Consider the following 27,675-nt stretch of genomic DNA (forward strand, 5'->3'; position numbering starts at 1 on the left):
TTTGCCAGACACACACATACCCGCACGCACATACACACATACTTAAATTATGAGAAAAGAATGTATTGATCTCCCTAAATCATCATTAATCTAAACTCCGGTTCCATTAGGGAAGATTCAGCATAATTAGTTTTCCATGTTTTCAGTTTGCGTTCAGTATGAGTTATGAGCAGACGATATTGGATTGTGTTGGAGAGACAGAGGCTTCCCTGGTGATCCGCCATACATAACATGTGTTTGCTATGATTGCATTTCAGAAAGAGACAAAAAGAAAACTCAATCAGGGGCAATCTAATACTGCTGCTACTGTATGTGAAACTTTACACTGCATGCGCGTGTTATTTCTGTGTTTGTGGCCATATTTTACTGTGAGGGATAATATTGAATCATGTTCCATCAAAGCATAATTACACTTTTACTCTGAGAAGTAACCCCCACCCCCAGTTTTTATACACATACTGCTTGTTTGTGTAGGATGATGTTATTTGTGCTCCTGTGTGTGCAATGGTCTTTTGCATGTAACCTATGGGGTGGATAATCTCAGCCTAACTATGCCGCAGGGTTGCCCTCACAATAAACATAAAAATCTTGCATGTGCATGTGAACAGATACAGTGGTGAACTCCTCTGATATGACCCCTGGGATTTGGAAACGGGCAGCATGCTGCTAATAGGATCTGAAACAGGAAGTAGGCCTGGCCTGGGCCACAGGCACAGTAGTTTGATGAAACATTATGTTGACCGGCTGACTGCTTCTGAGGGGGCTCGGTCCAGCTTTTATCTACATCCAACATTTTTCTTCTACTGATCTGAGATGCATGGATGTTGGATCAAGGACGCTTTTTCTGATGGTAGTTTTCAGTCCCTTCTTTTGATGTACTCGCACAATAATTTAATGAGAAGCGTCACTCCACATCTCACATTTGCAATTCTTATGTAAGGCACACACACACGCACGCGCGCGTGTCTTTTTTCTGAATACAAGACGCTGGTGAAATGGACCATCAGAGAGCTGAGAGAAGCAGTTTGGCTGTTGTGCGTCTGGGTATCAGGGGTGAGGAAGGCTTCCTTATACATGCAAAGTAAGCATATGAAATCTCTCGCAAGCAGAACACAAGGGGCAGGACAGGGGCATTCATGCAATAAGTTTGATATACACACACAAGTATGCATGTGCACACATATGGCAGTTGAGGCAGCTCATGCATATTGAGCAGGTAAATCTGGAAACGTGATTTAAAGTCTCTCAATTATGTATCTGGTCATATGCTGTTTGCTCACATCTCAATACACACGATCCCCTTTATTCCACCGCTTTGACAGAGAAGTTGGAAATGCCAGCCACTCATTTTGCCAGGAGTGGGTAACATTTAAAATAGTGAAGGGAAAGCAGAAGGGGAGTAGAGGCGTGAGGCAGAGAAAGACGTCCTACATTCTGACAAATGAATCATCAGTCTAAATGAAGGTCTGACTACACAACCAAAAAAAGAAAAGAGAAAACACACAGGAGGCAGAGGGGATGAACGCAGCATGACCAGGACAGTGCCGGGCCTCAGCAACCAATGAGATAAAGGAATTACTCACTCGTCCTCCCTTGTGAGATACTGCCCTACACACAGAATGATTGCGCCGTTACGGTTACTGATTGGATTTCAGTCGGCAACTGATCACATCGTCACGGTAACTGATGGCATTACCAAGGTAACTGATCACTTTGTCATGGAGACACTGACACAGACACTGTTGGAAAAAGACCGGGAGGAGGTCTCAGTTTGTCACAAAACATCTGTCTCTGTGTGTGTGAGTGTGCGCGGGGGTGTGCGTGCCTGTGTGTGTGTGAGAGAGAGTGTGCGCGGGGGTGTGCGTGCTAAGACTTTTCTAGTTAAGGATAAACAAAGTAAACTGCACATTGGGGTAGGATTATTGGACACTCAGGATGATAAGTCGATTTTCAAATAACTTGTGAAGAGGCTGGGAATGGTGTCTGCGGGTGCGTGTGTGTTCTGCGTGAGTGGTTAAGGTCACAACAGAGCCAGTCAAGCAAATAACGCCCTGTATCAGCTTGGTATGTGTATGCAGGTCTGTGTACATCTGTTCGCATTTGTGTGCATCTGAATCAATAGCATGGAATGACCGACTATCCGGACTGTACATGCGACTGTGTTTTTACTGACTCACTTTTAACACGTTATTGATCATCATGGTCTGCCTTCAGGCTCAATGCAGCCTCTTGTTTATCCTCAGCTGAGTTTGGAAGAGGGAGGACTGCGGGCACTCATTGCTCATGATCACGAATATAACACAGCAGGCCTACATTTGACATTTCAGAAGATGTTACACAATTGTTGATGTTACAACAAATTGAAAACCTACTTGCCATGCCACCTGTGCAGCTCACTCACATTTCTTCTGCTAAATCAAACAAACCTATGGTTCATTGGTGGTGTATAAAAAAAATGCTTCACTGAATTGCTTTAAAACCCTTACAATTTTGTTTTCTTTAGTATATAGCTCAGGCACATTCACCTGAATAAATGAAGCATCATAGTGTAGAGGCTCTCCAGATTTGACTAAATTAGGCCAATGTGTGTTTGTGCCTATATGTTTTTTTGTTTGTGCTCCTCCACTAATTGGGCTGTTCTGAATGGGTTTTTCCGTGTGTGCACGAAGCACAGAGGGCCAATGAGGGAGGCGCAGACATTTTAATGCCTCCGCTGAGGAAAAAGGTTCAAGGACGGATCGCTCACTCTCTTTATCACACTTTCTCACTCTCGGCGTCTCCATGCTTTGCTTCAAACTCTTCCACCCCTTTCACTGAGTTTTCTCTTCCTGGGGGATATTCAGCAAACCGTTCACCACGCTCCATTAGGAGACTCCACCCTGGCCTGCACACCCACAAACACACATCCAAACACACTCCAATTAGAGGCTAAACCAAGGACTAAGTGCAATTAGAGCAGGCAGAAATCCTCTAAGCTCTGGTGAATTTGTGCGATGTGCACATGTCTCAGTGTGTGTGTGTGTCTTATTCTGTGTTGATCCCCATTTGTGTGCTGGTGTGTGTCTAGTCCAATTAGGCGTGTGGCCACCTGGCATGCAGTCATGCAGTTTTACCTGGCTGTAGAACACTGATGCCAAGCAGGTTAGAAGTGCGGTTGGCCACTCTGCTCCAGCTGTTGTCGTAGTTCTTCCGCCACAGTACCGCAGTGCACTGGTATTTGCCCGCCTCCCGACGCCCAGCCCGGGTCACCGACAGCCGGAAGTTCGTGTTGGAGTGGGAGCGGTCCACCGTGGTGCGTGTACCCAACCCCAGCAGCTGCTCCCCCCACTGCAGCGTTCCTTCACGGGTGAAAGTCACGAGGTCTTTGAACTCTCCCTGGTCCTCATCGTCAACTTCTGCGCCGGCCGGCATGAATCGCCAGGTGACAGATGTGGGGACACGAGGATTATGACGAGGCTTGACCAAACACAGGAGGTCAAAGGAATCTCCAAAGGAAATCGAAGGTGTCCGTGAAGACGCAGACACCATGAAGGAGGATTCTGGTTGGTGGGATGAAAAGAAAAGGGACGTTAGAGACATTGCAAATCTTAATCATAATGAACAGTTTCTATCTTATGGCACTGCATATTTCTCAATTTTGGTCTACTTAAGACTTTTCTCTCAATGTTTAAAGCTCAGAAAATGTGGGGGTTCAGACTGTTTCCCTGGAAATTACTTGCTCTTTTTTTTTATCATGGCAACTCAGAGCAACAAAGCCCACTGCTGGAACAAATAAAAACAGCATTTATTTGAAGCGTAACAACCTACACTGTAGGTCAAGCAGTTTCTCAATTTCCACTAGTATTTTTCCGCATCATTATGGCCTTACCGTCCAATGACAGATGTGTATATGCAAGTTTGTGCGCTTGACTGTAGGAGTGCGCTTCGAAATTAATAGTGATGCAACAAAGAAAACCCTGGGGAGAGATTTCCTCTAAGCGCCGATGTTCGATCTGCGCTGAGCTCCTTGCCAAGTCTAAACTATCCTCATTAAGCTAAAAACATTTGCCCAACTCATATATTATTGCCAAGATACACCTACACTGGGAAGCAAGGGAGATGAGAGATGAAGAGAAAGAAAGAAAGAAAGAAAGAGACGCTGGATAAAGGAAAAAAGCCTCATCTCCATTGCCCGTTAGTAACCCGGTCCTGGTGTTCCTATTTTTGGTCATTTCATTAAAAGATTGAACTCGAATATTAGAAAGATGGTAATAAACAGAAAAAAAAAGAAAGTAGGCGGAACAAATAGGGATGAAGATATCCCGGTTAAGGCGGATTTCTGCCTGATGGGATAATTCATTGTTCTTAAAACTTTACACATTCTCCATTATGTTTGTATCAACACTCCTGTCACCATCCCCCCCACCCCCGTCCTCTGACAGCTATCATCCCCGGTGTCCTTCAGGGTGTGTAATCAATGGCTTTCTGTCCAGACTTGGCTATGCTAGGACTTCTGCCTGGGGCCATAATTCTCCAACAGACAATAACTCTCCCCTCTCACTCTATCTCCCATCTCCCGGCACCCCTCTTCCATCCTTCCATTTGCCTCACAGTCTGTCGGCCTCTGTGACAAAAAGAGAGGATTTCATGCCGATTCATTGTTCCATTGTGCTTTTTTTTTATTTGTGAATAAACTGCTTGTTTCATTCACTGCTAAGCTGATTGTGCGAAAGATTCTGTCTGAGCATGTACTATGCATTGGCTTGTGTGTTCACATGTAGGCTTCTCACTCATATATTTATCACTCAGACACCATAAGTGCCCCTTAAACCAATCAGCTGGAAAGAAGAGTCTCTACTGAGCGGCTTTGTCTTCACCACGGCAACAAACACACCAAATTCCCAGAGGATGCCCCTCTCCCATTCCCTCTGGGTATTGTCAGCAAGCAGACAAGAGTCCATAAAGGAAGAGGCTGTGAACTAAATGAAGGTACAGTGGCCATACATAATATGCTGTACTACAGTCTAGAGACTGGTTCACCCAGAGGACAGGTCAATGTGAAATGCAATTTGGAACTCCGAAAGGAAAGTGGAGCACACGTTTATTCCTTCCCTTTTCAAAATTGTATTTCTAAGATACAAGAACTAAGGGTGTAACGCGAGAACCACGAAAAAGTAGAAAGTTGGAACAACAATAAGTTCTAAATTTACTTGACAGGTTTAGGTCCAATGAAACGGTAGTTGGAAGCTAAAGTGAGAAAAACGAGAGCAAAACAAATCCGAGACAAAGTGAAACACGCACATTGACCGTCACACTAGAGTGCACATTTGGAAAATCCTCTGATCAACAACCATGGAGGAAGGGAAGAAGCGATGTCAAAGAGTGTTACTGAAGAAAGATGAGCAGCTTTGGACTTCTTTTCCCGGTTTTGCATAATATGTCCCTTGTTCCTCAAACTAATGTTTCTGTTGTTGCCCGAACTTAACAAATGGCCACTTAAAAACTGACATCTCTTCTCCGCAGCACAGTGCTGCAGGGAGCTAATCCGCTAGTTGTGTGTGTGTGTGTGTGTGTGTGTGTGTGTGTGTGTGTGTGTGTGTGTGTGTGTGTGTGTGTGTGTGTGTGTGTGTGTGTGTGTGTGTGTGTGTGTGTGTGTGTGTGTGTGTGTGTGTGTGTGTGTGTGTGTGTGTGTGTGTGTGTGTGTGTGTGTGTGTGTGTGTTGCACCCAGGCCTGGCCTGGCCTGCCAGCTCCTCACGGCTCCGCTCCAGTGACTTCCTCAGTATGTATCGAGGATGTTCAGCTTAACTCAGCAATGACAGAGGAGACCCACAGACTGTGAAACACATTGCTGCTGCATTTCCATTCTAATAATTCTGGCCAATCCATGTGGGTGTGCATGAGTCTATGGTGGGTGTCATGGAAGCACTGCTGTTGACATGACGCAGGTGATGTTTTACCTCCATTGTCAGCGACTAGACCTGTTTACACAAACACATGAGGCGGACTGGAATACGAGAAGGCAATCCAAGTCCACATAAAGTTAATTAACTAATACTTAAGGAGAATCTATGTTTTCAGCTTTGGCAGTGGTTTGGGTTAAGTTAAGGTGAGAGAGAGAGAGAGAGTTCTGGCTTGGCACGTAGTAGTTATGTCAGGATATGAATGTAAGTTGATGTGAAAGTCCCCCGAAGAGATTAAAACAAAGCTGTGTGTGTGTGTGTGTGTGTGTGTGTGTGTGTGTGTGTGATGATAGCTCTTTCCCCTGAGCGCCGCATGAATAAACCATGATACATTTTATTGTGTGGACGACATGTTTTCCCTGAGCCATTCATTTCTCTTCAGCAAATCACAAACCATATGGCTGTTTTTGATACGGTGGGCATGTGCGCCAACACGCAGTACTTTTCAGAATGTTGACATACCGCACCCACTTGAACACGTTAGAAAGATTGTTATGAGGTTACTTCCGGATGAAATAACTCACCGACAGTCTTGACAGAAACCGTCTTGGTAGCAGACTTCTCTCCGATCTCCTCCCAGGTCAGCTCTGGTTCGGTGCCGGTCTGAATCCACTCAGTGACTATGCAGCGGTACTCGCCTTCATCTCCGGGTAAGGCATTGTACAGCGACAGCGAGAATGCGTCACCCTGCACCTTCTCCGCTCGTATTTCGCCATAAGTGGAGCGTTCTCCGTAGGCGGGACGGTGCCACACGGTGCCATCTCGATCCACAGAGACCACGTCCTGGGTGGGTTCACTTTTCTGCTTGTCTGTCCACTGCCAGACAACAGACAGTGGGCCTGTAGTGGATTGGACTGAGCAGCTCAACTGGATCACGTCACCCTCGAGGACCTCTGAGGAGTTACTGGACAGTGACACGGTGATGTTGCTCTCTGGGTTGGAAGAGAAAAAACAGACAAGCAGACGATGTTAAAGAAAATTACACGAATCAAGGTTTTCAAAGGAAGTTAACAAACCTTCAGTTTTGCACACTTTTTTTTTTTTTTTAACACAAATGAAAAAGATTTCATTAGGTTTCATGAGAAAATGTGTTTTTAGACATTTTCAGCCAATTTTCCAAAAGAAAAAAATAAAGTCTTATTGCTGTAATAAAAGGAGGCAATATTAGCCAGGTGAACATGCCTGTAGTTATGCCAAAAGATTTTAATGAGTGAAATGATTCACTTGAGCACTCAGTTTGATTGCAGTTTAGAAAGTTCCAAGCCCACTCTCATCCATCTTTTATTCAACATTGGTTTCAGTCTAGCCACTATCATAAATGCCTTGTTGATTGAGTGCTGCTGAGATAGTTATCAGTGGGTTCTTCTTGTTCACCTCCCTGACCAAGAGCCCTATTTGTGTCTGGCTGATTGTGTCTAGCAAGCCCGGCTGATTAAACACTTCTTCTATTGCAGAATCACTGAGTCCACCGTGTTTTGGGAACCAGCAACCTTTTGAAACTGAATTCTTATTTTATTTACTACTTCTCAAGGCTTTAAAAAAATGTCTGACGCCATTGCTTGGTTCTTATCCTGGAATGAACTCTGGCACACTGAACACGCACACACAAGCTTTCCCAAACTACATCCAATAAGGCTGCTAGACGGAAGCTCCAGACACGTCCCAAGGTTAATTTAAGCAAAGACGATACGCTTGTCTTGATTGCGATAGAAAAAGCTCTGAAGAACTCCGTTTTTTTTGGGCGTCAGACAATGTGATGTACCTACAGGAGGCGTACAGGAGAGATGGGCTTGTTTATTGATAAAATAAAGAAAAACAGAACTTAATTCAAATGGGGGGGGGTTACTACAGTTGTCTGTGTGTGTGTGAGTGTGTGACTGTCGGTCTGTGTTTGCTCTGAGATTGACTGGTGACCTATCCAACGTTAACCCTGGCTTTGCCGTGAGTCAGACAGGATTGACTCATGTGTGATGAAGCGGCATAGACGAGGAACAGAAGGAATAAAAAGACACCACCTCAATCAGGCTGAATCTTGTGACATAATGCCGATGATGGCTCAACAATTTTCATACAATACACTTATTTATAGGATGACATTTTTATGACAAAATAACATCCTATAAATAATTATACCAAACTTTCCACTGCTTCTCCCCTGTTATGTGAGGCGGTCAACTACCCACCCCAATAACTTCTCTACCTGTAGTTGACTCCCACATGTCCTACGTACTTTCACCATGGTAGACAGTTAAGCAGGTGGTGAAGAATTGTTCCATTTATAATATACACGTACATGCTTAAACACAGTCCATAGGTCTATTGTGGCACAGCGGCTCTATCTAATATAAAAGTCTACAACAATGAAAAGGTTAAAATGTGAAGAGTCCGAGTATCAACCGCAACTATGGAGTATATGGCACAGCACACTTTGTGATATATGGCAAAGTAGGAAAAGTTCCTCAAAATCTTCACTAGTCACACTAAATTCCCCACAACAAGAATTACTCTTGCTGCGTCAAAACAGTCAGAGTGTAGAGGAGGCCAGGGGCAAAAAAAACACCGAGCATTTTTCCCGGGAGTATAGCTCAGTCCTGTGGAGGTACTGGGCATGTGCGTTTGGATGTTTGTGGGTGTGTACAGGAGAGTGTGTGTGTGAGAGAGAGAGAATACGATAGTGCAGTTTTGTTACTGGCTTAGGGCACATCAGAGTGACAGCCAGAGAGGAGACACTGGTGAGTTTGTGAGTGTGGGTTAAAATTCTTTCTCTCTCTCTTTTTTTCTTTTAACCCTGTGAAGCTTGTTCACCGAATACACACATACACACAGGAAAGAGGGTTCAGATCACAGGGCCCAGTGGCACTTCAGAAAAAAGGGATGAAAGTATTTACTGACTCTTCTGCTCGGTTCTTCCACTTTATCTGGTCTCACATCACTTTAATCATCCATCAAACATCACCGAGCTCTGTCTGACCCATAAGCTCTCTTCCTCCTGTGGGGTGACTGCTGCTGTCTCTTGAGGGGATGGCTTACTCCATTTTTTTTTCTACCCCCAGGCCAAGCTCTACTGCTTCCCTCCCTTTCCTCTGTGGCCCTTCTTATAAGCATGAACTCTCTGTGAATATGGAATAAACTCGCTCCTTATTTCTACAACACTCAAACGAACAAAGAGAAAACCTTTCATCCTTTTTTCTTTTCAATGTCTTAAAGTGTAACATATTCATCCTTTTTTTCCCTCTTACAGCCAAGAACATATTGTATTACAATACTTCTCCATACTCTTGAGGCATTAAGAGAGGATTGCTTGACGGTTGCTGATGTAGATACATCTACTGTCCTTTCAAACACCCTGTTTTTTTCCTCAACTTTATGGCGAGTTTCCTTTTTCTTTGCGTTTTATTCAATAAATATTTTTAGGCTGCAGACAAGTGAAGAAATGGTAGCAATAAAGTTTTTAAAGCTTGCTTTTTCTACTTTGCACTGGTCCTTTCTATGTATATGATAGAGATTCCTTTTGGACACCTCCATTTCCCATTGCAAATGTGAATGCATCCATCAGTACTCGTTTGTCACAAATGATTATCCCCGTTTGTTTGTTTTTTTTGTTTTTTTTAAATCCTTGCCGTTTCGTGCTGCCTTTTTCTGACTCATCAACTTTAACCTGCGTCACAGCCTATTTCTACCTCTCACATAAATCTGCCAATTAAAGTCATAAAGTCTGTAAAGTGTGGATGAGAAAGCAAGCATTTGAAAACAGTTTGTGCACAAAACACGTGCTGCCTGCACACCACTACTGTGTTCCATGGACATTCCCTCCCAATAACCATGGTTATTATCTTGTGTAAACCCTATAAACATCCTTTATACAGCATTAACGTCTTTTGTTGCAGAAACAATACCTCCCATACAGAGCGACTCCCGGGAGGCTGGTGCAGGCTCCTGGTCATTGTTTTGTTTTTTCTGATTTAGCGAGGGGTGCAGAGCGGTCAGAATAAGGTAGCATAGGCGGCTTGAAAGGAGATGCTACTTTATGGCTATTAGGCTTTTTTATGTTGGCAGGAGATTTCTTTTTCCATGCACTCTCCTAGTCCTGAGAGACAGAAGAATAGAGGGATGAGAGAGTGCAGCGTGCTCGCCACGCGCCGTGATTGAAAGAAAGTGAAGTTTCAAAAAGCAGATTGAGTGCAGAGATGTTAAAGGTTTGTATATTTGTATCAAACAGCTGCACAATCGACAACCACACTGGCCAGCCCTGCTTAACCCAGCTGAAGAGGTCTGCCCCAGCAGAACACATTAATTTAGCCCGGGGAACCACTTAGAGGGCCCTGGAGATCCGGGTGCCTTTCTTTCTCCACACTTTCATTTCATGGCTGTTAAATCAGCCTCCTTCAGTCCCGACTTCTCGGCTCTCCATTATTCTACTGTAGTGTTTTCCCCCTCCTACTAAGCCAAGGAAATGAGAAGGACCATAATGCTGCATTACCAATCCTTAGCAATCCACTCAAACAGAAAATACATCAGGAATCGGAGTAGCATTATCCTTTTCCCTCTTACTCACAGCTAACAATAGAGGCTGCACGGTTATCAGTTATTGGCCACCTCGACAGATAGAGGGGAAGATGGAGAGAACGAGAGAGAGAGAGAGAGAGAGAACGAGAGAGAGAGAGAGAGAACGAGAGAGAGAGAAAGAGAGAGGCTGGAGTGGAAAACAGAATGACATTCCATATGGCCCGTATGAAGATAAAACTGCTATTACGAAAAGCTCATCCTTCTTGGCGTAATTGACAACTAAGGACAGGACAACTAAGCCAGTGGCCTCGTGAAACGATTATTACTCACTGAGTGGCTGGACTGTGATCTGGACATTGCGGGACCTCTTGCTGCGGTCGATAAAGTCTCCCGTGGGTGTCTTCTCTCGCTCTGTTACACGGCAGATATACTTCCCAGCATCTTCGGGACGCAAGTGCTGCAGCTTGAGCAGGTGTACATTTGTGCTCTCTTTACGCACAGTCATGTGGCCCGCCGCCTCACGGGCGACATATTCCGGGCCCAGGACAGGCACGGCACTGGGGCCCACCACGGCCACCGGTGAGCTGCTGAAGACCCACGACACCGAGAAGAAACGCTCGGGGACATTCTGCGCCTCAATGGTGCAGCGAAGCTCCAGCGGCTCACCGGCCGTGAAGGACCGTCGCTCCGTGCTCACCTGGATGCTGAAGTCCCGGTCTGAATGGGAGGAAAACAAAAGGGAACATCAATGTTAAAGACATTCATTTTGTCAAAAGGAAAGTACAAAACACTTTCATGGAACACTTAATTGTTAAAAACGCGGCACAGCAGAGCGAGTGCACGTGTGGGCGAGCTCTCCTCAAGGTAATTCTTTTTTCTTCACATTTCCAAACATGTTTCTAAAGTCTCAAACTGAACACAATTCTAAATTTAGGCTAAAGCTGAAATGTATTTCAAACCTCTGCATTTTTGTAATATCTACAGTTTAGTAAGCTGAACCGGCAATCACAAAAAATGAGAGTGAATAGATTGAAGAGTGGCCGAGGGCAATAGCAGCAGTTTGTGCTGGAGAGAGAGAGAAACAGAATAGAAAGTAGCAGAGGTTGAGGTCACACAGTACACTGCTCCAGTAAAACTGTGATCTTTCAGACAGCTCTGCTGTCTCCTTTCTCTCCCCCCTTGGTTTCACCTCTGCAATAAAAAAGAAAAAAAAGAAACGCATCTAATTAAAATTCTCTTCAGCTGTCTGAAACGAGGAGTCGGGCACTCTTTTTTCCTCCTCCTCTTGAACTGTCTAAGACAACAGGCAAGAGTAAACACTGCTCCTGGTAGTGGCTCCTTTTGGCCAAATTACACTTGTTGTCGGCACGTGGGCTTGTGTATATGTGTGTGTGTGTGTGTGTGTCATCCCCATTTTATTTATTTCAATTTCCACATGATGGGTACAGTATGTAACAGAGACAGCTGCTTTGCATCTCAGTGAGGTGGTAGCCCCCAGCTGTAATTACAAAGACTTTAAATGGGCAAACACACTCATGTGGAAAAGTTCAAAGCCTGCCCCTGGTGTAGAGCTCATTATAAAGGGGAGCATTATTATGAGATATTGTTTACCCATACAGTATATATCCGTTAATGCACACACATGCTGAATATCAACATGTACAGAAGCATACGTGTAGCTAAATGCAATTTGCAATGGTGTAACCACTCTTAAAAGTTCACAGTGCACACAGAACTTGCAAGTTTGGAAATGTATAACAGTACTTAAGCAAGTAGACTCTATAGAGGATGGCCTTTTTTTTTTATACATCCAGCATGTGTTCATGATTCGATAATATAGAAGATGAATAAATAAACAGAAAGCAAAGCTGAATATGAGGGAGCAAGAAAAAAAAAATGTATTAATGAGGGGAGACATGGCTGCAGAAAATGAGAGGTGATATGAGAGTGGGAAACAAGAGAAGAGGTGAGAGAAAAGAGGGGGAAAAGGCAGATATGGTGAAAACAGAGAGTGAGAGGTACATTAGGATTCTGTCTGTGGCTCCTCTCTCTGATGCCGGCTGTGGGTGATTAGCTAGTGATGGGGCTGTCTTGAGATCCACTCCATCTTTTATAATAGGAGTCTTAATGGAGAAGCCGCTGCCTCTCCTTTCTAAATTTCCCTTGCATGCGCTCAGTCAAATACGCGCTCAGGCAGGTGTAACACCAACTATACTTTTCAGCCCGGAAGGATGCAAGCTGCACCCTCGTCATGTAACATGTACCCACAAATAATAATTCAGATGAATTTACACAATTGCATAAGTTCGTGCACTTCCACCTCCAGCCACATATCGCAGCACCACTGCTTTATTCTCTTTGTCATGCAACAATACCTCCATCCATAATAGATTACATGGAAGACGGAGAGTGACAAAGGGTGTTGAGAGGAGAGCTCATCGTGCCTTTTGTCTCCTCCCTGAAGTCGCAGGAACTTATCTGACAAACCTGCTTTACATCCGAGTTCCCGCTCTCCTCCTCATCCACACAGTGCTATCTGGGGCACCATCAAGTCGCATTGGTCCAGAGCGGATCTGATGTTTAATGGGGAAAGGCAAAACGATTCCACTTTGAAGTGATTTACTGGCATGAGCCACTCGCCACCGCATGCTTCCTTGGTAATTGAGCTAATGTCGAGGCGGTTTATCACCCATCTCCGTGGCCCTTTCTTGGAAGCATACAAAGAGATGCTTTATGTATGTGGAACACAGCACAGTGGGTGTGATCGGGTTGAGCTGGGTGAGAGGCTATAAGTGCGTGTGAGCAGTCATAAAGCTGTCTTTGTTTCGGGGCCTTCCGGTCTGGAGGTTGACATCTTATTAGATTATTATCATATGAGGTATATTAGTCTGTTAGCCACCAGTGCACATATTTGGTGCCTCCCACACACTTCCATCATGCACCCCTTGTTACTTGCTCCTCCTCAGGCCACCCTCCACACCCCCTCGTCCTCCCTCAGATAGCAACTTCCTTCCTCCCACCCGTTAGGGAATCTCTGCTTACAGATTTGGCAACAGCATTATTAAACCAGCACGGTTTCTCCCACTGATGTAGTCTGGGAGAAATTAAACTGGTGGAACTGTTTGCGAGATGCAATTGAAAAACCCCATTTTTGGCTTCTGAACTCTGGGACACTTGTAGCCCGAGGAGGTTGTTTCTGTGGAAGTCATGGGTCTCCTGTGTCAAACACCCACGCCATTTGGAGCTGGTTAAATGTATTCTTGGATGTGCTTGTAATGTTGCCCATCAAACAGACACTAATACAAAAGTGCGGAGTCTATGGAGGTTTAGTTAAGCTCTTTTTAGTCGGCTAATGAGCTTAGCTTGAGATACTGATCAGCAATCAGTGGAACCCGGCCCACAAGCAGGCGTGTGTGCCAGTCAGAGGACAGGGGGATCCTAGACCACTGTCTTTACCCTCGCTCCCTCTGCACTCGTCTTTTCCCACACAATCTTTTCCTCTCAGTCTAGATTAGAAAGAAAGCAGCAGTCTGTGCACTCATTATAGAGCTGCTGGTTAAACTCCGAGCTCCTTTTCCCCACATGTCTACAAGTGTGTTTGGCAAGATTACGAGCACCAAGTTGCTGTAAATGGGCCGCACCTTCATGGCAGCTCCATTCATACACACACAGTCTGCCCAGTGCGAAAACTAAATGGGCGCTAAATAAGAGGCTAGTTAATGTCAAAGTGCTTTGGTAGGAAAATCACTATGCGAGTGCATTCCATTTATCATTCACTCACCCGTTGGTTGAATCCGGAGCTGAGTCTTATCGCTCTGTTTTCGGGTCATGGCGAACCAGCTCCCGTCCGAGTCCTGAATCCACTCAGCGGCCTGGCAGTAGAGCAGGCCCTGGTCTACAGGCTGCAGCTTGTGAATGGTCAGTCTGTAGGCTGTAGCGCTGGTTTTATCCAACCTGAGGTCCCCCGCAGCCATCCTCTGCCGATACGGTCCCCCGGAGCGCAAAACAAAGTCCCTTGACAAGGTGACCAACTCCTGCGGCGGGGCGGTGGCGTCCTCTGGGGACCGCAGGTACCAACCTACTGACAAGTGAGTGTGCTGCATGGTGGTCCTGGACACCTCACAGGTGAGCTGTAATGTGTCGCCCTCCACTTTGGAAAGAGTCTGAGCTGGAGCAGTCACTGTCAAAGAGTCCGCAATAACTGCAAAGACAAATCGAAGAATGAAGAAAGATTATCAGCATGCATATGTAGGGCATGAGAAAAACCGAGAGTAGGAAAGTCACTCTCTTCCTCAATATTTGCTTTTTATTTATTTATTCTATATTTAATCTAGCAGTTTACTTGAGATCAGAATCACTATTACAAGAGAGAAGATAAGTATTCACATGAGACAGCGCTGAAGAATACTGAACAACATGCACAATAAACAGAATTATCAAAAGCGCTCACAAAAATCAGCTGGTAATGAAGCTTGACATTTCCAATGAGAATGCAAAACATCAGCTATTCATACAGTGAAATCAGCCCTGGGTTGTCTAAGGATAGAAAGTTACATTGAACTGGGCAAAGAGAGGTGAGGTTGCTTGGGAGATTCAGCGGCAGTGCTTAAAGCAAATGACATGACATGGTTAATTCTTTCTGACTGTGCGAAAGTTCGTCCAACCGTGTGATACCGAGCAGACTGATGATGACGGAATTTGTCATTTGCACAATGTGCTATACTATATAAGGATTGAGCCACTGAAGGGCTGAGGGGGTGGCACGCCAGCTTAAAATACCCCTATAATTGAGAGGTAACACAAAGGTTGACTTTATAGTTTCACACCGAGAAGAAAACAGAAACCTTTAATTTTTTATACATGAGGCTTGTTTTTCATACATAAAAATATATACAACTTGTACCTCTATGGCCCTCTGAAGAAAACCCGCCATCACAGTGTAATTGCATAATTTTTAAATGCGAGGTACTAGTATTAGTACAATTAAGATATGAAAATAAACAACTCTTATACCATCAGTAGTTATTAATCTGATTTACTGGCAGGAAAAAGTGTGATGAAAAGGTGTTAATGCAGCCAAGCTTGTCTACTGAGGTGACTGCCCTCTATTTCCTCCTCCATATATGATTCTCACATGTCCCATGGTGTGTTGATGGCATTCTTTCTATCTCACTGACCCAGATACCTCCAGAGACCCCCCTGGCACTTCATTCAGACTGATTAAATCCCATAAGGTTTTCTACAGACATAATAACATCTTACAGCAATGCTCCATCTCACTAAACATTTCAAACAGTTTTTGATCACACATACTAAATATACAAACAGCAAGTTAAAATTACTGTAATAGAGTCAGCACAGACCTTCTTTCAACAATTTAACTGAGAATAAAGGCAAGAATCCAAGCCAGATGGTTGAGAACAGTGGAGAGTGGGGGGGGGGGGGGGGGGGGGGGGGGGGGGGGGGGAGTGGCGGGGAAGCAAAATAGACATCAAGATGCTGTGATTTCAGAGGAGGCCGGGGAAAAAAATTATCACTGACAGAAATAAATATGTATAGCTTTCTAGAAGAACTTGTATTAGAAAAAAAAAATAAAGATTATTTTTGGATGAGCACCAGGGTGCCAGAAGCAGAAAGAGCGGCAGATAGCATTGGGTTTAAGATTTCCACACGTAATGCATTATTGACAACTAAGAGGAAGAGAGGTCACCAGGTCAGGTTATCACACATGGGGGTGGTTGCACACTCTCTGAGGTTAAGAATTACAGGTTTGAGCCGAGCTGGGATGAAATTAATTGGGTGAATACTGCCAACAGGAGCTGCCGTGCGTTGCCATGTGGTGGCCATGAACATCTCATAAAAGCCAGAGAATTGAAGTGCACTGTGAGAGAGTTTATGTTGGTCGAGTGCTTTTGTCAAGATGTTTGGGTGTTGGGACTCTTGAAAACACAATTATGAAGACTAAAAATAAGCATGTCCAGGGCCTGTGCTGCTTCTCACTCGCTGTGACTAATTTGCTACAACCCTCCGATATTCTTTGCAAATTCACGCTACATGGACTGCAGACGTGCGCTGATCATGTGTTTGCGTGTGCGTGCGCCCATGTGCTCGTGAGTAAGAGGACATCAGTCAAATTTTGAGATTGGGAGAACAGAGAAACAGACACGACTAATGAAACAAACGAGGGAACAAAGACAGAGAGATCAGAGGAAAAATATATAGAGGAGGCGGAGAGAAGTGGGTTGACATCTGGTTAGTGGAGTTTAACAAGGCACTCAAAGGGAGAAACAGTGATGAAACAAAAGTGGCAGGAAAAGAAGTAATCAGGTGGGTCAGACTCAGTGGCACTCTAATGAGATGCTGCAGGAGACACCATACACATCAGTTCCCAGACAAGAATAAACAGTTTTCTGCCATTGTTTGCAGTACTATTGAAAATACTGATGAGGCCTGAATGAACATGACCTCTAATGCACTTTTCCATTACCCTGAGTGCTTGATAAACCGTCTAGCAGCCAGGAATGCAAATGGTAGTCATGGGCAGCAATAAAGCTATCCTGCTGATATATTCGTTTGTTGGTTGCACGATAAAATGACTAACATGGGAATCTCACCGAGCCTGTATTAGTGTTTATTGTCAAAAGGTTTATTCATAACAAATTTGGGGTGAGCAATTGCTGGTAATGGTTGCAACTGCTGAGAGATAATTGTTCCATATTAACATTTACTAACTTTCAGCAGATTCACTACGTTTCATAATCCTATGAGACTTCTAAATCTTGTGCCGTCTAAATGAAATTAAGATTAATTACATGAAAAATGTGCACGCAAGTTTATATTTTATCGACTTAAAAAGGTGTGTGTAAAAACATGAAAATAACCTATTTGAAAATCAGCTTTATTATAAAGATTATACAGTTGTTCACCAAAACATTCTAACCATGGGCTTATAGTTATAGGTGTTCCTTTTTATTGCAACAAACAGATCTGTCCACTCGAAACAGGCCTTCTATGACATTGTCCCACGGTTTCTGGCAACAAGAAGCAGCATAGTCCTTGAGTCCTGTGAGCTGCGAGGTCTAACCGCCTTGAATCAGACTTGTTTGTATTACTCATACCAAGTTAGATCTTTGAAGGCCAGGTCAAAACCTAACCCTATTAAGGTTATCCTTCAGTCAATTTGCTTTGCAGCAAGGTCCATTACTTTGCTTGTGATACATTTCTGTAAAAGCCAACTGCCCATACAATCCCACTGTTTCTGTTTGTCATTTTCCCATAGTGCATTGCGGTACCATGTGGTCCCCAGGAAAGCAACACACAAACACACGCAGCCTTCAGCCGAGGCCTTCCATGAGTATATTGTCCAGTTCTGATGCTCACATGCTCATTGTTGGTGCTCTAGGCGATGGCAAGCAAGACCAACACTTTCTTGTCATAAAGGATGCAGCTCCATATGTAATACACTGTGACGCAATATCTATCAGGAACAGCAATGTGAGCTCCGGTAACTCATCTGTTGGCTCTGACCACATGCAACAGCCTCAAGGTAACTTTTGATTTTTTTTTTCTATTCCTCGGTCGACATTTCAGAGACATCTAACCATCACAATAAAATTCAGTCACATCCTTAAGCTTTCCCATTTTTTCTGATTCGAAGACATTTCAATTTACTCCACCTGGCTCTTTGTGCACATGGTTGAACAGCAATGTTTTTCTTGATTAAATCAATATCGCCGGAGTCCAGTTCTGATCTGCAATAACTTGATGTTATGTCATTTCACTCCGACACCCCAGCCAACAATGAGTGAACGGCAGCCTCGCACAGATGTACCGTTACCACAACAACACACCTACGCTACAACCTGCCATCACCATAGCAACCCTCCCACTAGATGCTGACGGCCTTTGAGAACAGTCAGGAGTTACTATAACAACCGCACCCACCAACTCCAACCCAATTCTGATCCTGACTCAACGTCAACACACCTATAGAGAGTGAAGCGGCTTCTTCTCACTCCTTGGCCCACTTATCCCAGCGATATTAAACACGTTGACCTCATCTGACGTTCTCTCGGCCAATCGGGGTCACACACACGTGGATATGTTAAGTTGGCAGACCCAATCAAAAAGCACCATCCTATCTCAGCCTGTCCAAGGGTCGGGGTTGTAAACACGCCGAGACGCTCCAATAGCCCCACTGACCTCAATCTGGGAAGGATTAGGAACAGCATGAGATGGCATTCTCTGGCACACAGACAAACACAAACTCACGTCCATCTCTTTTGAGGACATCGACTTATTTTGCCGCTGTGTAAATAATAGCAGCAGTTGAGGCGCAGTTTATTTTTATCTTTTAGTCCAAACAAGAGCAGAACGTGCTTATCACCAACAGGAGCTCAAATCTGCACATTTCCAGAAAAAAACTATTCATTTTGTTGAAGATATTTACTTTATGGTCTTACATGTAGGAACTATTTATAAACACATCTGTGAGCCTCGCTGGTCGCCCAAGCAACACATTTCTTCAACGAAATGGCCGTGGCACGACGTCGTAGTTCATCTGAAGTTACCGAGTCCTACATAGATAATCACCTTTTAAATCTGCAACTATGGCTCAGTTCTAACCAGTGGTCACACTTTGTTCCCGATTATTTACAGCCAAGACACTGTAAATGTAAATAAGGACTAAGTAGGGATCCCAGTAAAACACAGCGGTGCAGTGTGTAGCATGCTTGCCTCATAGAAGGAAAACTTAGATTTGCCTCCATGCCTGGACCGCTCTCTCTGGAGATTGCGTGCTCTCCTTGTGTTTACAGAGATTTTCCCCCCCAAATAATCTGGCCTCCACAGCTCAAAAACATGTGGGGTTAATAAGTGCCTGTAATTATTCTTGAGTTGTGACTCTGTGGTAATCTTATGATGGACTGGCAACTTGCTCCGGGTGTAATCCGCCCACAACCACACAAAATGAGCTGGAATCAACTGCTTGCAACCTCAAAATGAATAAAACAAGAATAAAAAGAATTACTAAAGTATAAAAATATAAAATAATAAAGTTCCTATAATGGAAAGTTCCACGTGTAAAAAAAGATACCGTTGAAATGATGCTGATGAAATTTAACAGGCAATCCCATTTTTTCTCCATAAAGTGTGACCGGATTTTCAAAGATTTAAGTCTTCATTAAGAATGAATGGCTTGAGAGCCAAGTGACACACAAGAAAAGTTGAAAAGTAGAGAAGAGCAAACTAACACAGGGATAGTTTTACTTCTTATGCAAGATTTTTAAATTTTTTTAAACCTGTTGTTAATTGTAGTTTGTTCAGTGGTTTGATTTGCAATGTAAACTGAAGTAGCATCATTTGTTTCATGATGCGTTTGTTCCAATGATATGATTAAAACAAAGGCTTGTTTATTATCGTTAACTATTAAAGCTACCACGGTATCTTGGGGAATAGCAGGTATGCTGGGTGTTTTCCGGTACTGGATGTACTCGATGTAATTTACTAAATCTGTCAGAAATGCCAGCGTTGAGGTTGAGAAGAACGTGTTCTTTGAGTTTTTAGCTTCGGAACATTCAGCATCATATTTAGATATTTTTGCTGCGGCTTTATGAGTTCACTGCGGTCTTAGCCATCATAAATTAAGTAAAAACTGTGAGTAAGTTCAAGGAAGATTTCTGGTAATTTTCTTGACATGTTTTAAATGTGCACAGACTGAAATCCCAAAATGCTGGTGATTTAAGCCTTTTCACCGTGTGAATCAGTATAATCTCTCCCATTCTGAGATGGAGGTTCTCATGTGTGGATGTCACGAAAGCATGCCCGTGTTATTCGGCTTCTTTTGACTGACACAGAAGATGTCAATCCTCTATAAATCTTTAAAACTACTCTCTTCCTTTTCTACCTCATCTGCAGCTTGTGCTTTCATCTCCCTCCATTTCCTGATCTTCTTCGACTCTTTCAGCCTTCTGAAGTGAGTGACGGTCGTCATGCCTCGAGCTGGCCTTTTAAGTCCAGTCACCCAGAGATAGAAGCGTGGGGGACACGAGGACACGAAAATAGCAGGAAAGGGATTTCGCAGAGATGACATGGAGGGGGGGGGGGGATGATAATTTATGAAGACTGATCTGTACAATTTCCATGAATGGAAACTTTTAAAATAACATTGCAGGGTGAGAGGCGGCGACTGAGCTGACCAAGTGGTCCATCATGTAAAAACCAAGAAGAAGAAGAAGCCAACAGAAAAATCCCAGCAGTGCTTGTGCGTTTATTAAGGTGGGACAAAAAACCGCCAACAGTAAAGATCCAAACCCTCCAGCAATGACAGCTCCTCCTGGTGAGCTTTTCCACGGGAGAGAATTACTTCTGGGAGAAGTGCAGTAGTTCTCAGAGTCCCTCTGGATGTTACCGCTGTTACAAGCAATCAGGACAACATGCACTCTCTCCTTTAGTTAACACAAAAAAAAAAAATAAACTAACGCGTGCACCCACACTGGCATGTAACGACAGCAGTGGTTCCATCGTCAGGTCAACAGTGGGGCAGCATTGGTTGTGTAATGCTGTGTAACAGTCCAAGCATTCAGAAACTATGGATCCCTTGTAGGATCACTTAATGTAACAATACACTTTTCTATATAGGTTGTACTCTACCATTAAATAGCTGGATACAATATACTATAATTGGTAATCATTGATGGCTAATATTAACTGAGGAGCAGTGTGTTAATGCCACAATCACCATGTCAAACATGCCAATCGGCCTTCTGTTAATCACGACACCCGACATGTTGCTGGCTGTGTTTTGCAGTGACTGTATGATTGCTGGAAGGTGAGAGAGCTGAGCACCGAGGTTGACTTCAGTGTATTGCACTGTTTTGTTACAGCGCTGACCGGGTCATTAACTATTAATAGTATTTTCCACATCTAGTTTCAGTTTGGGGTTTCACAAATTTCAGAAACTGCCTGGACTCTCAAAACTCTTTAGTCAGAAACCATCTGTGGCCTGGGTCAAAAGGTTAATGACACAAATATGTTGCCCTTAAAAACACCAAATCTCCCTGCGTGGTGATTAGCTACAGTTGCATTCCGGATTTTATTTGTTGTTGTTGTTTGAAAAGACCTGGCTGGTTGGCTGTCAAAGTGTAAATCTCAGACGGTGATAAGGGTTGAATCCGTTCTGGATGCACCTGGTTTCTCCTGGCTTGAGCGTCTTGCATAAAAGTATCACTTCTGCACGGAGGACATTGGAAGAGCTTCAAAATACATTTCCATGGTATGAAACCAAATTTGTGTTTAAAGTGTCCTTACACATTGTGAAAAATGAAAAAGAAAATGGCCAAATGACAAACCATTGATCCATCTATCCAGCCATATCATTTTATCCAACTTCTGGCTGCAGGGTGCTGGAGTCAATCCCATCTCAGAGTTCAATGCAGAGAACACCCGGGACAAATCACTGGTCTATCACAGAGTAAACATAGAAACAGTCACACACGCCAGCATTCATACCAAGGGGCCATTCAGAGAAACCAATCAGCCACGAATGCATGCTTTTTTGACAGTGGGGGGAAAGTGGAGTACGCACATACGAGGAAAATATAACTCCACACAGAAAAGCATCCCAACTCAACCTGGACTCAAACCAGGAACATTTTCAGATGAGATGAGAGGACTGATCACTTCACCACCGTGCAGGCCCCCCTCTCAAAACCAAGATAAAACTATGATTGGACATGTCCACGCACATTTGGCCCGACACTGTGTGCCATGACATTCCTCCTGCCAAGCAGTGCAGATGTTCAGCCACAGCTGAAGTGGTTACTGTGTTACAGTGCGTAATGGCCTTAAGTGTCTGTTTTCGTGTGTGTGTTGCTGCAAAGCAAATGGCCATTTGGCAAAGCCAGAAGGGTAATTATTGTTAATTACTCTGTGAAACTAAGAGTACTGCTGCGAGGGAAACAGAGCGAGTGGGCGAGCTTCAGCTCCCCTCCATGCGAGTCCACAGCCTCAACGCCGAGCAGACGTCACTTACTGACCCACGATGCCTGCAACACATGCAGGCGTACTGGGTCAGGACATGATACCAGGATGAATAAATAAAGAAACTGAGCCTACACCTGCCTTTCGCATTCTTATTATATAATATTGTGCTCATTCACATCCTCCACTCTTTTGTTCTTCGCCGTGAGAGCTACCGATGAGTCAGAACGAGAGTCAAAGTGGTTCAACTGGGAAATTAAGAGAGAGGAGTGTGAAGTAGGAGGGAGATGAACAATAGTGAGGATGAAGGCAAAGAGGAAGAAGAAGAAAGGAGCAGAGATGAACAAAGGGGCAGTGCTCCCTCGTTTGATATGTTCTACCTCACGCACGTTTGTAGCCTAAATATAGACGATTTGCTTGTCACTCTTCCCTCAGTCTTCAGTTCATGCACACTCTAATGCAAATTTTCCCCAAACAACTCACAAAGTGAGCACGTCCTCCAGAGACCCTAAAAATCAAGCAAGTTTACAAAACACTGCGAGCAACTCCTAAAACAAATGCTGATGAACTTGAGTCTACACCACTTTCCCCAGGAGCCTGCCATAAAAAAAAGGAGCCCCCTCCCACAAAAAAGAAAAAAGGGAATATAAACGAATATTAAAAAAGTAAAAAGAAGGCAAAGTACGGATCATGACCTACCACCACACAAAAGAGATATGAGGGAATGAAACAGAAAAGGCGTCATCTCAGAAAAGAAAAAAAAGGATGTGATCTGGGTCCTCAGCAGGGGGTACATCCATAATACAACACACATCACACATGCATGATCACATGAGCCCTGTATCTAATGGAATCTCAAGTACGGAGCGCAGCTCCTTCTGCCTGCTCCGTTTTTCCTGCTTTGGCATATTTATTTATTATGTAATATCAGGCAGCAAAGATGTTGTACAATGTATGGGCCTAGGGAAATAACTGTTTCTGTGTGACAATGTGTTTGTTAGTAAAATGTTCTCAAGTGATTTTGTGACCATGTGCTGGATCAGTGTTGTCATTATTAAGGCCTTTTTCTTTTTTCCTGTTCCCAAATCCACAGAGTACACAGATACGCTGTGTTGTCGTCTTTTCAGACGCAGTTGTGCTCGCCATCAAAGTGATGCTGTGACATTGGCAGCAATAGTACAGCAGATTTTGCGTACGATCGGACAGGACACTTCACTCCGAGAGGCCTTACTGTGCTGAACCCCAACATTTCCTCTTAAAACAGTCATTTCAGAAAGAAGACAAAAACACGCTCCTCATTTGCATCAAGCACCAGTCACTTATTTGTCTTATAAAACGCCCACTGATGGTCGCAGATTAGAAGGGCTGAGGTCAAGTACCTAAGCTTAACAATGAGCCCAGTGCAGACCCGTTAATTCCAGTGTCACTAACGGCTTATATTAGCTTAAAAAATATTCAACGTCTACGAAATTCTCTTGAGGAGTATCTATTATAACCACCCATTCCCCATAATGCATTATTCAACACAGATTTTTTTGACTGTGTGAAGAAACCAAAAGTACACACAGGACGAAAAATAATGAAACTATAGAAACTCCACACAGAAAGGCCCTGAAGCCCAGGCTGAAACTGGGGATAACCACTACACCAATGCCCCGACCAGCTAATAGGTGAAATTAGTTAAGTGCGTGGTGGTCATTATGAAAATAATCTCACTATCAAAAAGTTTTGAACACTTATAGAAAGGCTTTAGTCTCTGCCATGTGTCAGCTATGACTGACAGTCTCCTGCTGCTCTCCTGACTGAACTCACACTGAGTCAGATTGTGGAGCTTCAAGAACAAACCAATTTTTTTTTTTTTTTAACCGTGTGTGGGTTTGTGTCAGGGTAACAAGACTTTAAGGTGATCCTTGCTGGGTGCCGTCACACAGTATTTTTTGGAAACTGTGCTTCTAACGACAGCACTTGTCCTCTTACCACAGTGTAGCCAACAATAACCTGTGTTTTCAATAAGAGGAAATTTACTTTGATCTGAGAAGGCGTGGTGTATTTTTTTTATTTTTATTTTTTTTAAAAGAGAACGAGAGTGATTATGTCCGTGTTTGATCAGCCGTATGAGAGACGCTCACAAATGTAGCCCCGATGCAGATTCCGTCCGACTGCAGGATCGTTTTGCTCAAACTTGTGAGTGCACAAGGTGGTTTCACGTGAAACTTGCACGGGCATTTGGGGACACCGATTTGTAAGTAACAAACAACTTTTAGTTTGTAAATGAGTCCAATTTTTGACTTCAATCCAAAATAGGTCCGGCTCAGACACAAAAACAGTTGCAAATGAGAGAATAATGAGCGGTACCGTTTCCTCCAGGTCTGTAATGAACACTACAGGTACCATTTTGTACCTACACGAGGATCAAATCTGATTAATAGCTTCTCTTTTCATTATGCACACATTTTCTTTGAATGATCAAATAGCTGGTTTATTATACATTTTGCCCAGCTATGCAGAGGTTAGAGAGTTTTGTATATTGAATGGCTGAAGAGGATTTTCACTTTGACCTTACTCTGCAAGTTAACCTTTGGTGCTTGCCTCTTTTCTCCAGCACATTGTGCTCACGGTTAATCGTCATGAAAAGACAAGAATACCAAAGTCCATCTGTGAGCGTTCAAGTGGCGCCAAAGGTGCTGCTCCCGTGCCAAAGGCCAGCGTGGAGAGGTTCAGCATGCACATGGTTTGTTTTTAACATTTGCATGGAGATTTTACTGCCAGATTTTATTTGCCTGCAGATTTCAATGTGTCGATCATGACTTGAGTACTTAAGGAATGAATATAATTTATACCCTTGATATTGATATTATAATAGACTGAGGAAGAAAAATTCCCGGGGAGATAAATGCATTCTCCAAATGTAAAGCTTTATAATAATAATTAAAAAATAAACTAGGTGGTCCAAGCCCAGAATTTACAGTTTAATAGAGGCACTGAATTGAAAGTCTCACACAATCTGGACCGATCAAAAAGACTTCCACACTGCCCTATCATATCGGCGCAAATTCAATCTTGTGAGGAGGGATGAAATAAAAAACTATGGGAAAAAGAGGAAGATGCTGAAAGGGGTGAGAGGATATGAGAGATCTTACAGATGCTGTTATGAGATTTCTGGTGAGGAGCTGAGAGGTCTCTCGTCAACGGAACATCACTCTCAGTGTGTGTGTGTGTGTGTGTGTGTGTGTGTGTGTGTGTGTGTGTGTGTGTGTGTGTGTGTGTGTGGTAACGGAGGTCACGGTGACTGAAGGGAAAAGGCCTCTTCATTTAATAAATGGCTCTCTCAAGCATTCTTTTCTGTCTCCTTTTCTGTCATTTGTGCTCAAGCTCTGTTCCATTTTTCTCCTCACAATTTTCTTCTCACTCAAGCAATCCTCCATCTGCACGCTGCCACTTCAAACCCATGTCCCCTCCTTTTTACCACAGCATCAGCTGTGTCTTTATTCCAAGACAAATTGTTTGTCTGCACTTAATTAACACATGTGTTCCGTTCATATTGGCACACATTTTCTCTTTGTGACGATTGGATAAGAAAGGAAGGCTTTTTTTTTTTTTGGAATACTGATCTGTTTTTGACACCTTATGAAAGCATATTTCCATATCGGTCAGGCGGTGACCCCACTGCAGGCCTTTTTCTTTGTACCAGATGGTCACAATGCAAGTAAATGTAGTAACAAATCCTCAGTGTATGTGAGCGTGTGCAAGAGGGAGAAGGAAACAGAGCTCAGTCCCCATGGCGATTATAGCTTATTACACCTGAAGGTTGAGGCACATCAGAGTCGAACAGTCACTCTCTCACACACACGCATATACACACACAAACCCACCTAAATACACAGATAGCCAAGCCTGAGGGAGCAGCTGCTCTCTGACACACACAGATGAGTGTAAGTGACTGAGGTATTCCCTTCTGCTCGGCCAAACATTTCCTCCAGAGCCGTGACTCAGCTGTAGTGGGCTACTGAATCACACACAGTCCCGGGGGATGTGCAGCTTATTAACACACAATTTTAGACAAACATACAGTGGATTAATAACCAAACTTTAATGCGCAAGCAAGGTTTTTAATACCGCATGATGACTCGCTAAAACGCATGAACCTCTTGACTCTATCACAGCGTTTAATTGAGATTTATTCTGCACATTTTCAAAGAGTGTCATCTTAATGAGCCCTTCCTTTTACTATTGATTATCTCTATAGTGTCAGATAATCATCAACCGAAGGCAGCCAAAGACTTAAAGACACTAGAGATGAAAAACTATATGTCAGAGCATATTCTATTAGAGTTTCTTTAGAGCAAATATGCTGTATATTATTAACAACAGTAACTTTCAAAGTGTGGGGTTGGTCTCGCCTGAGGGTGGGCACCAGAAAGTGAGAGGTTTCTTTTGCCTTTTTGCAAAAATAAAACCCCCAAAAAAAACAACTAAAACAAAAAAAGTGCTAAATATTTCTTTAGAGCACACATTTAAACAATATATTGTATTTGTGAAATGAGCAATGTGATTACTTTCTTTTAAGATTTCTAGTTCTTGCTAGAATCCATGTATTCATCTGGAATCCAGCATCGATATATCTTCTCTACTACTTTATCCATGAGGAGCTGGACCCAATCCCAGCTGAGTACGGGCCAAGGCAGAGTGCACCCCTAGACAGACTGCCAGTCCATCACAGAGCAAACTGAAGATACACCAATTCACACATAAAAAAGATTGCAGAATTGTCAATTCACCTCAAATATATATTTTAAAACTGCAGGAGAAAACCCAGACCAAAAAAAAAAAAAAAACTTTGTACAGAAAGGCCGCAAAACTCCTGGAGACGAAACAAGGCGAGGGTGCCAACCACTACTGTAGTGCAAGTCTGGCATTCACACAAAAATTACTACTTGGCAATGAGATAGAGCAGCGTGACAGTTGGGAGGTGCAATGTGGTTGAAGCTGTGTGAAAGGGGTCGACACTACACCTACCACACCAACATCCGATCCAGAACATGCTCCATGTAATATGTTAATATAACATTGAGCGTATTAAAATACTAAAGCTGATCCTTTCTCTTTTCTTTTTTTTTTATATTGGTATATACTCACCAGTATTCTTCTCTGGTTTGTTTGCATGAGCCTCATGTGTATTTGCTCAGGTTTGCTTAGTAAAGAGCGTAGAAGAGGGAGCGGTCCAACAAAGGAGAAAGTAGGAGAGGAAAA

At 43.5% G+C, this 27,675-nt stretch overlaps 1 protein-coding gene across 1 annotated transcript in view; it reads right to left on the bottom strand.

Annotated features, from left to right (window-relative positions):
• igsf3 (immunoglobulin superfamily, member 3) overlaps window positions 1-27,675 on the bottom strand; it is a 71,838-nt gene that overhangs the window by 12,672 nt on the left and 31,491 nt on the right. Inside the window, exons 3-6 of the mRNA XM_080478491.1 lie at window positions 14,228-14,647; window positions 10,777-11,163; window positions 6,465-6,872; window positions 3,114-3,539 (exon numbers count right to left, since the gene is read on the bottom strand). Coding sequence (XP_080334617.1) covers window positions 3,114-3,539; window positions 6,465-6,872; window positions 10,777-11,163; window positions 14,228-14,647 — 1,641 coding nt within the window. The remainder of the gene's footprint in view (window positions 1-3,113; window positions 3,540-6,464; window positions 6,873-10,776; window positions 11,164-14,227; window positions 14,648-27,675) is intronic.

Source organism: Lipophrys pholis, assembly GCF_963383615.2.
Source record: "Lipophrys pholis genome assembly, chromosome: 13".
In the NCBI taxonomy this organism is placed as follows: Eukaryota; Metazoa; Chordata; class Actinopteri; order Blenniiformes; family Blenniidae; genus Lipophrys; species Lipophrys pholis.